This window comes from Opisthorchis viverrini, assembly GCF_000715545.1.
Source record: "Opisthorchis viverrini unplaced genomic scaffold opera_v5_134, whole genome shotgun sequence".
NCBI lineage: Eukaryota > Metazoa > Platyhelminthes > Trematoda > Opisthorchiida > Opisthorchiidae > Opisthorchis > Opisthorchis viverrini.
In genome coordinates, this window is record NW_008751778.1 from 937160 (window position 1) to 948011 (window position 10852).

At 38.7% G+C, this 10852-nt stretch overlaps 1 protein-coding gene across 1 annotated transcript in view; it reads left to right on the forward strand.

Moving 5' to 3' along the window:
* The window catches only part of T265_06089 (hypothetical protein), a gene marked incomplete at both ends in the record, with an annotated part of 53966 nt that extends 43968 nt beyond the window's left edge, over nucleotides 1-9998 (forward strand). The window contains one exon of the mRNA XM_009171267.1: nucleotides 9906-9998. Coding sequence (XP_009169531.1) covers nucleotides 9906-9998 — 93 coding nt within the window. The remainder of the gene's footprint in view (nucleotides 1-9905) is intronic.
* Between the last annotated feature and the right edge of the window lie 854 nt (nucleotides 9999-10852).

Here is a 10852-nt window from a genome sequence, read left to right on the forward strand (position 1 = left end):
TCGAAAGGATATAGTACTAATGCAAAACTAAAAGAAAATAATGAGCACATCGATAATTTCATTATGTTGTTTTATTTGAAGCGAATTGAGGTTTTCACGGGACTGTGAACTTGCTGGTGCAGAGGATATTGTTCTTCAGATTGTAGTGGTTGTCTTGTACAGCAAGATAAATTGAATGCCGGCAATTTTGTGGTTAAATTTTAGAGAAGAGTGCTAATCTGTCTTCATAAGTTGTGGATGTTAACCTTGTCAGATAGCTTTGATTGAGTCACGGATACCTTTATTTTCTACACTTTATCCCACACTCGGTGTGGATGCGTCGGCATAGCTATCGTTCACATGAAGAGGCTCGGTCTAGTTTTTTAGCATGACTGCTTTTCATGCACTTTTGCTCGTCATGTCGCAGATGTCTGCGTTGGACAATGGAATGATGTCACCACATAACAAACAAAAAAAGATAAAATCACTAGTCACAAGTTTGAGTGCAAGTTTCATCCTAGAACATTTTGTATTATCCCAACTTATTTCGTTTTAATTTTTGAGGACACTGTATTTCGTTTATCGTAAGGACAAATTTTCGCTTACGCTAATTTTTTATACCTATCCGTTTTAAGTCTACCAGTAAATCAGTGGGCACCACCAATTTAACGGGATTTCTGCTCCCATCGTAACAGTACAAAAGTTTTATAACATAAAAACTCCAAAACACGAAATTATGCCAGGATAAATCGATGCAATCAATTTTTCAGCTATTTAGACGGACTTATTTGGAAGCCTCCACTTATCTTTGGTACAACGATCACTATTATATATATATATATATACATGTGCATACGAAATTATGGAGAAATTATCCCGGACTGAGTCGCTCAACATTGTTTTCAATCAGAAGTAGGAAATATGCGACATGTTGGCAACGGTGTCCTAATCCTGATCCCACAATCGATCTTAAACCGGTGTTAATTTTGAACCAGTGATCCGGTCGACTTGTCCTGAATTCCGGTATATCAGGTGGCGATTGGACAATTTCCATAGTTACTAGTTGGAACCTGAGTTGACAACTAACGTCCAGAGTGTCGTTTGGAGTCAACATCTGTTACAGTATATTTCCGCATGGCTGAGAAACCGCAAATTATTTTGACTGAGCCCAAACCAGTTGTCATGCAAGCCATTTGCTAATAGACACACCAGAGGGAATACGATGGACAGTGAATTTTAATGACTTTTTACGAATAGTTATTTTGGTCTGAGAGTACTTACGAAATACTGGCTGATAAGCCAGTAAATCAGTTAGCATTAAAGCAATGGTGACGTATTACAGTGTGAAATAACTCCTGATATATTCTATTATGATCTCATACAGCTTATCCTAGGGTCCATTTAACGATGTAAACGTAGAAATGGCAATGTACCATCCGGTGTAGCGCAATACGGGCGTGACACAGAACGCAGTTAAACACCGCTTATTCCTAAAGTTCGCGTTATCCGAGAAAGCCATGGAAATGGTGTTGATCCCGTAATTATTTGTTAAAATGTTTTATTGGGCGTCTGAGGAACACACTGAGATTGAGCCTGTTTTTAGATAACAATATTGTGGCTTGGCAGTGAGGCGTTCACACGGATAAGCTTTATGATGACAGCAACTCTACCAATCGTTGTCTTTAACACAAAATAATCAGTTTCTTAGATGCACTACTGTTTTAGTTTTATCTGAATATTTTTCATTGATCTTAATCCAAATTTAGCAGTAAGACGGTCATGCCATCTTTGAAGTTGTCGGAATTATTTAAATATCACATGGTGAATGAAACGCCAAAACAGGCTGCTTGGTGTTTTTAAAAGTGTTCTTTGTTGCAAAATTGTATGTAATATATTACACCACAGCAATTACCGAAAACGAACTCCTAATGGAATAATCGTGAAGTGACTGCCTGGTACTAATTAATGATTGCGTAAGTTTACTTCACATGACAGGTACTTTTGAAACATTAAAATTGAAAACTGGATGGCACCTGATGCCGTTGATCGATTGAAATAACAAAAAATAGACTGCAAACAGGTTTTAATATGTAGGCTAGTAAAGTCATTCGGCGTGCCAAATCAGTTAGCTGCAATACATTTAAGAAAGAATGTTTCAGGTCTCCAGAAGGCTCGACTGTAAAGGCTCATTCTCTTGTAAAACGTATGGTAACCTAAGTACATTAAATACAAAACTGTTTACGACCTACGCATCAGGCGTCCAGTCAGATGTCTTGACTAACATGTGGTAAAGACATGAAAGACCTTTTTGCCTTCCTGGAGCTATCGAATTGTCTGAAGAATAGCTTTAGCGCCACTGATGACATTTATGTTGATTTTGTTCATATAACAAATCTACATTTACCATATATATCATCATACATTTAGATATATCATCATACATATCATCACATATATCATTTTATGTTTTGTTTGTTGAATGTATTTTTATTTATTTGTGAGCGCGTTTCTTAATTTTAAAACCTTAAATATGTTTTATGAGAGCAAATTGGAACATTTATCTGAAATACTAATCTTATCCAAGTTTGAACACAATGTCTCGGATTATTTGCAAGCTCATAAAATAATATATGAGGGTCTTGTTTGAAATGAGCTGTCCCGCAATTTCACACTATGGTAAAATCCGCAAAGTGCGTGAGTGAAATTATTTGACAACAGAAATGCTGCAGTATCTCTTCATGAAGGATTTTTTACGGTGGAGAAGGTCAAATGACATGAGGCAAATACACCACATCAAGAGTTATTAAGATTTAAGACACTATGAGAAAGTTTCTGGCCTTAGGTTTACCATCAGAATTACCTACTAGCATTTGCTGCTTATCCATGCAGTTGCATTACCGCTTTTTTGTCCAGAAGCTGAAACCTTTACAATACTTTATTCTCATTCAGGGCTGCACCACATCAGCTTCCAGTGCAATTTTTTGAGGCAGTACATTTTGTATTTTTTGTCGTGGATGGATGTAACCATTTTTGTTCGGAAGTTTAATGCAAATTAGAATTTCTAGCTATTAGTGTGAAATCGAATGATAAACGCACAATCCTATTTAATTAATTTTTTCGCGAAAAACTAATGAGTAGCGCTTTATTGTGAGGAGCCTTTTGGGAAAGAAGGAACTTTTCTTAATATAGACATTGTCACCAAGGAATATAAAATGTATTGCTTATAAGTACAAAGTTATCTTTCAAAGACTTGCTTTGTTGGGATAGAAAAAAGGAATTTTACCCAATAATACATTTAAAATCAAACCCACTGCTAACCTCAATGGAGCAAAAATGTCTTTAAACCTTTTATGTCAGTTGTTTAAATGTTGGCATTTCAATGTTTTTGTACATAATAACAATTTTAGGGATTAAAATAACCGAAGGTCGTACCGATGGAAAATAACAAGCACCATCAAAATTATCACATCATTATTAAAATAACGTTTTGAAGACAACTTTAACGGACACTTTAAAGGACGCCTTTGTTTTCCACCAAAACTTATTTGATACGTGATCTTGCTGAGTCGCAATTGTTGACATTATCATCGACTACGGAGCCGACTATCTGCTCTTTGTACCTGATGCATTAACTTTTTCCAGCGTTTTTGCTTAATTACAAAACTTGCTATAAATTGTTGTGAGGCACAGCAGACATGTTGCGTCCAAAAATACAAATATAATGTGGCCTAACTATGCCTCAGCTGTCAACCGGCAAAATATTTAATCGAGAAAATGTGATGCGGTACAAACGATGAACTTCTGAGGACAAAGCCTTTCCGCCATATCATAGATCTCAGTCATGCTGAATTACCGCATACATAAAGTATCCAGTGTCTACAGAAAAATGTTTTTCTCGAAACAGAACACATATTCAACCTCATTATTTGGTCTTCATAAAACACACGGCAGCCAAGACGAATTGCCTTTACTGAGTTGCTACGCGACCTTGTTTGCATATATCCAAAACATGCACAAACAATATTTATGCGACAGGGTTGATGAAATTTCAGCTTTACGGAAAAATTATTTTGACAAAGTAAGTAGTTTTTCACTAAACGACAAGGGAACTTTGATGATAAATACTTCCATTTGCGAAAAAAACTATATACAAAATTCATAAGAAAAGCTGGATTTTCATTTCAAACGCTGTGCAAGAATCAATTGTTATGTCAGCCGCTCGCTAAAATCCCATAAAACTTCAACCTTACTTAATAATTGTTAGCTAAAATGCCTTAAACCCCCCGATATTCAAACAAATATAAATCTCTTTTTACTTTAGCTAAAATCTCATTCATGGCTTCACTAAAAAGCACAGAGTATTTTTCATTATCTATGCGCAATGTGCAGAGCAGTAGTGGTCATATAATCAAAATTAAATGTCTGGATATTAACTTTGCACCGGTTTAGGTACATATAATGGCACACATCAATTAGGTACTTTAGCCCACCTGCGCGTGTTCCTGTTCCGAACCGTCTCTTGGGACGAACAAAAAATCCACGTGCATTGTATGATTCCGTCGAAGCATGCGAAGTTTGTTACGCACCATCACCGCTTTTCCTTGCTTAGATGACATAATTCCCTAATTATTTAGTTCACTGCTTCGCGTAATTCCTCCTTGTCGCGCGTTGGTTTATCTCGCGTATGTGTCCTGACTGTAACCACCATGCTCTAAGTCATCTTCGCGACTGAACATGTTCCACACGGTAGTTTAGAATCAGGCTGGGATAACCATGGCTCTGGTTGAGTGATAGACTGGGGACCAATGGGAATGGAGAATATCCAAGGGCCTATAGAATGCCCAGTTTTTTTCACTATATGCAAGTGAGAATTTAATTGGTTTCTTCGTCAACCGCCCTGTAGCTAATAATCCATCCATTCAGTCAGTCTGGTGGAGGCTGACGAAACAGTCTTGGTTCGCTTTGATTAGCTTTCAACATGAATGTAAGGGAATAGTTGTTGTTTTTGGGTGGACACACCGCCAGTACTCTGGTCAAATAAATTGAAAACGCAAATTATTTAATTTACGAGATATAGAAAGTTTTACAGAAAACTTTGAGTAATTCCCCAAGTGGGAATTACAAGAGATTTCATATCGGTTGTGATATCAGTTTGATGCGATATTTTACAGCCGCGCAATAAGAAACAAATCACATTGATCCTCCATCGTTTACTGGTAANACAAGGGCCTTAGAATGCCCAGTTATTTTCACTATATGCAAGTGAGAATTTAATTGGTTTCTTCGTCAACCGCCCTGTAGCTAATAATCCATCCATTCAGTCAGTCTGGTGGAGGCTGACGAAACAGTCTTGGTTCGCTTTGATTAGCTTTCAACATGAATGTAAGGGAATAGTTGTTGTTTTTGGGTGGACACACCGCCAGTACTCTGGTCAAATAAATTGAAAACGCAAATTATTTAATTTACGAGATATAGAAAGTTTTACAGAAAACTTTGAGTAATTCCCCAAGTGGGAATTGCAAGAGATTTCATATCGGTTGTGATATCAGTTTGATGCGATATTTTACAGCCGCGCAATAAGAAACAAATCACATTGATCCTCCATCGTTTACTGGTAATCATTTTATTATCATTCCTGTGATATTCTTCCATGGTAGATGTTGAATGAGGCGTGCGCGTCAGCTGCTAACATGATACCATAATTTGTGAAAGCAATGGATTTTTAAAACCCAACAGAAAAATAATCTTCAGATAAAAAACACAATCTGTTATTCTCGAAAGTACTTCCATATGAGTTTTTGCGTCCCCAATTTTTGGAAACCAAAATCCTAGATTGTGGTTAAGAAAAACGTTTGTACTATTTCGTGTAAATGAAGGAAATTCGCATATATTACTTGGAAGCAACACTGGGAAATTCGTTTCTGCAGGCCTATAATATTTCACTGGAACGTCATACGAATGGTCGGCATGCAAGTTCGTGTAATATAATACAATAACATCTGAAGGCTTTCTGGCGTATCATCCTTCCGGTGCCTACCTGTAATGCAACTCAGAGGAAAGACGAGGGCTGGGATACTGCCAGGATGCCCAAACCTAGACAGGGGAAGTCAAGCAGCAGAGGTTGGTTCGCACCATGGATCTTTCGGCTGGATAATTTGCGCTCTAAACACTTGAGCCATTGCACCCCCGAAACATAAGCATTTGTGCTTGTGAACAAGGACGTTTCCTTGTAAATCCACCCAAAGTGTCGACTTAGTCGGTTGGTTTAGGGATGCTCCTGTACATTGGTAATCAAACTTTCTTTTTCCTCAAAGGGTTTTCAAGCTGTTGGATGACTGAGGTAACTTATAATGTGGCGGTTTTATTTTTTATTTCTACTTTGTACAAGAAGGCAACAGAGAATAGCCAGAGGTCTGAGGCAATTAACACATGGTCCTGCCCAGAAGACATCAACCAGGGATGAAATACTGTATGAAGGATGCTGATAGTTAAATAAATAAATAAATAAATAAATTAACTAACAAATCTACCAACATCTCTATGTTTAACCTCAAAACAGGGAACACTCAAAGATAATATCGTAGTTTGAAGTTTCCGGTGTCGTGGGCAGTGCATTTCAAGAAATTCCACTTAACAAATCAGCTGAGTTATCAAGATGAATTATCAAGAAGGTCAGATGAAGGATAATTATCCTGGTGTAAGACTTAATTTTAAGAATCCGTTACTGGATAAATCAGTCAGAAAATGAAACCATGATGTGATTTCCTTTATTGCTGGATGAATTGCGCTGTGTTGTGCCTTAATGAGAGCTAATTACACTGCTGGTCAACTGCCGGTACGAATATCGCAGTTTTGAAACTCCCAGTTTCTTGAAGTGTAAAAGGCAGACTATTCCCGAAAAGCACCCGCATAATACTTCTCGGCCTGGCCGCTTAGATAGGCTCCGGTGGAGAAAATTTGTATCACATTTTAAGCTAACACAAATACGGAGCAATTTCACTTGTACTTCGGTGCACCGAAATTTCTTCAGAATGGAACCCTTGAGATGAAAAATGAATCAGATGCGGCCACCCTGTATACCTAAGCGCTCCAGATCTTTATGCGATCACATGTCGTTATGCATGCTTTGGCTGGAATATGGCTCGGTTTTTACTTTTGTCAGCTGAGATGAACTGCTGGTAATATTCCCCTATGGGACTTACTAATGTAAGTAGTTAACCAAACCAGATGTACCAGTGGCTGGCTGAATCAATACACTTGATGTGATTCCAATACTTGCTCCCCTCTAGAGCGTCGGATGGCGCTTGTTTTGTGTGTAAACTATGTCCTGGTCACTAACGTCATTTTGGTATTATGACAGAAGTGTCTTAGCTGAGCGATGCTCAGATTTCAAACTAAATTTTGTTTGATAAAAGGAACCGTGCATGTTGGTTGTGCTCTGTTATTCATGAGTGAAAGTTCCCGTACTTTATCATATCAGATATCATCGTATCATCTTACATCATATTTGCAGTTTGCGGAGTTTATTGGGATCTGTAAATACTGCAGGCCGCCGTTAAAACTTGAGCGTCTCTTTATCAAATCTAGCAGTACCCACTTATTGTGATAATCCCACAGTATCCACTTGTTTCCTTTGATGGCATAAGCAATAATTGCTGGTCACTGAAACTTTCTGTGTGTCAAATGTACTGTTTTATTTCATCCAATCGTATGTAATTATCCTGGTAATATACTAAGATTCATCGAATTCGGGGGTAGTGTTCCGCGGGGTGAGTTTCGATGCAACTAACAATCGCAGCGTGTGGTTCGGTCGATTTTGCACCAAAAATCAATGGTCCACAATAACAATTAACCTAGATTCCAGGAATTTAATAATTTTTTGTTAACACCAAAAATCAATGGTCCGCAATAATAATTAACCTAGATTCCAGGAATTTAATAATTTTGTGTTAACGTTCACTTCTCACGGTGAACTTTTAGGGCTGAATTGTTCGCCCCAGCGGACGAAAGTGATGTTTGTTTTGTAAATGGTAGGCCAGCGAATGCACACAACTATCCGAGCGTTCTATTCAACAAAGTGCAACGGGCTATTCATGATGTTGAAATTTCTGTTGGTTCTACTAAACTGAAAATTCAGACCATAAAATCTTTATGCGAATTTGAATTTTCCTTATATAAATCCGCTGTGATATTTCCGACATCTTAAAAATTTAATTATGTAGATATAAGGAGAAGGTTATTTCGTTGGTTTCATAACTCGGTGGTTCAACGAGCACCGAAATTATTTACATAAATTTTCAGAACATTTTATGTTGTACGTTCATAAAATGGCTGTGAAAACTTGTCTTAACCAGTACGATCCAGTTTAGCCAGTTGTATACCGTGTTTTTTTCATGGCAAATGTAAAGTCGTTAAAAGTATTTCCGTCTCTGGACATCCTTTTGATAACATAAGTATATAGAATTACCATAAATCATAATAATTTCTTTTATCAAGTTGTTCTGCAAAGCAGAAGCCGAAATGTCCATCGTTATTCTGCGCTGGGCAAAGTGAGTTAACCTGGTCATCGAAAGAATCATTTTTAACCTCTGAAACATTGTACTGAAAACATTACTTCTTACCTTTATTTTTAGTTAAACATTAACAGTGTTATCTAAGTTTGTTGTTTATTCATTGATTGCCGAATAAAATCTTGATTTTCGGCTGCAATTTATCATTGTTTTTAGCAAATCAAAACGGTGTGTTAAATCATACTGATTTGAACACTCACCACTGATAAATACATTCAGGCAGGCAATAAGTGATTATGGATTACGGACCTTGTGACGTTTTGATGAGCAAATTTGTAGTTTCGTTCGTGGCAACCGCACATTGCTGGGATTGCCAAGCAGACCAATTTTTTTCCAAACCCAACCGATATAGGAACATCCCGTCGCGTTGTTAGTCTCTCATGATTTTTCTCTCCTCTATGCTCAGCACCAGCAATATGATCTCACATTAATCTAATAAACGACAGCATGCATATTAATAACATAATGATACAACGATAACTGTCAAAAAACATTTCTGCTGCTAAATTGTGAAAATGATTACCGTTAATTTAATCGCCCTGTTTGGGTCTTACCGTATGAAAATGCTGGGACAAATAATTTCTTGCAAAGTAGTCAAAGTAAGTTTATTGTAACAGCTAAATTATCGTTAGAGTAAATAAAAATGCCGTCCGATTAGGAATTTCGGATTCGGTCTTTGGTCTCATCAAACACATACAGCATTCCTATTAAAAAGTATATCGCTAGGTTACGTAAGAAAATATCTGCATAAGTACATACGCAGCAAGTTCATGTGAAAGAAGAAATCTGGGAACATTCCGACCTCATTCATCAAACCGAGGGGCTTTTACGTCTGCTACCCTGAATCTCGATAGATACCCATTCACAAGGAAACTAAATCACAAGCAGTTGGTTACATCATCAACCCACTAAGTATTATTGTAGGATGCCATGCAGCAATCAACTGCGATTTAATTTAACGCACAGAGGTTTACCAATCACGTACTGCTGGCCCTGCAGTTTGCGGTCAGAAGAAATTCGCTAATTCGTTCCTAACAATAATGCCACTCGAGTAATATCAAGTTGGTCAATAATTCTTTGCAGACAATGTTTAACACGCAGGGCTATTTTGGGAGTCTAATCATCCTCGTGTATGTGTTTGGCCTTCTTTAAGTATCTTGGCCCATAAAATAACGTGACCTTTACGGAAACAGCTAACTTAGTTTCACACTGTCCACATTCTGACTTGACAATCCCTCCCAAAGCTAATCCAGCCTAGGGCAAGACATCTTGGCACTTGAAGAATTGGTACTGCAAGCGAAAGCTCATATCTACATCTCAGTTGTCATTATTTGGGCAACGTTCTTCCGTTCTCAGCGCAAATTTTACCACAAAACACTCGAAGCCGGCCAGTTACAGGAACTAGTCCCCTGTATATTGGTGAATCACGCAGATGAGGAATTCGAGTAGAGTGTTCTCGTAAATCCGTTTTGCGTCTCTTGAAAATGAGACGTAATACGGAATTCGTGGAGTAGCTTCGTAACAATCGCTTGCCCTTGAGTAACAGTCAATGAATATCGAGGAGATTTCAGAAAGATGCGTTCAAGGAGAACATGAACATTCAGTTTTGTAAACAAGATGCATATGAGAGTTTTTCTCCCCTGTCCTATAGTTTCCACCTGTTCAGTAGGTTTTTCTGAAAAACAGCTCCTCAGAGATGGCCTTCTTCCGTCCATTTGATGCCGTGTCCAGGATAACAATGAGGATCTGTGGCCACAACCTTTAGAATGTGGTTGTTCGGACTTTCTTTGAGGAATTTGAGGATTTGCGGATGCCGCTGGTCTGCAACCGACCGGGGTAATTTGATGGCGCTGAAGACATTCCACAGAGGCCGGGCGAAAACGGCCATGGATGTGTCCAGAAGAGGCCCTTGGAGGAGTAACTGGGCTGCTGCGAAGGAAGCCCTTGCAGCGGAATTTGAAACGCCCGCCGGCCGACTGCCATTTGACCATGAGGCGGTTCAAGACGGCCAAGATTCCAGATGGATGTGACCCAATCGTGTTCTTCTCCAGCCTGCAGCAGTCGTTGGATCGCGCTTTGCCGGGATTGGACGGAGTGTCGCGCCACCAGTTGCTATTTGACCAGTTCATCGGAGTGCAGCCCACGCTTGCTGCTCAGTTGCTGTTGGCGAGAGCGACTGGCCAGTTGCCTGTGGAAGAGCTGGTTCATGTGGCACGGGAATTGGCCGAGGCAACACTGGACATTTTACAGCCGCACGAGAACAGCGATGTTTCAACAGTTGACGATCTGCATTTCACAGTGGA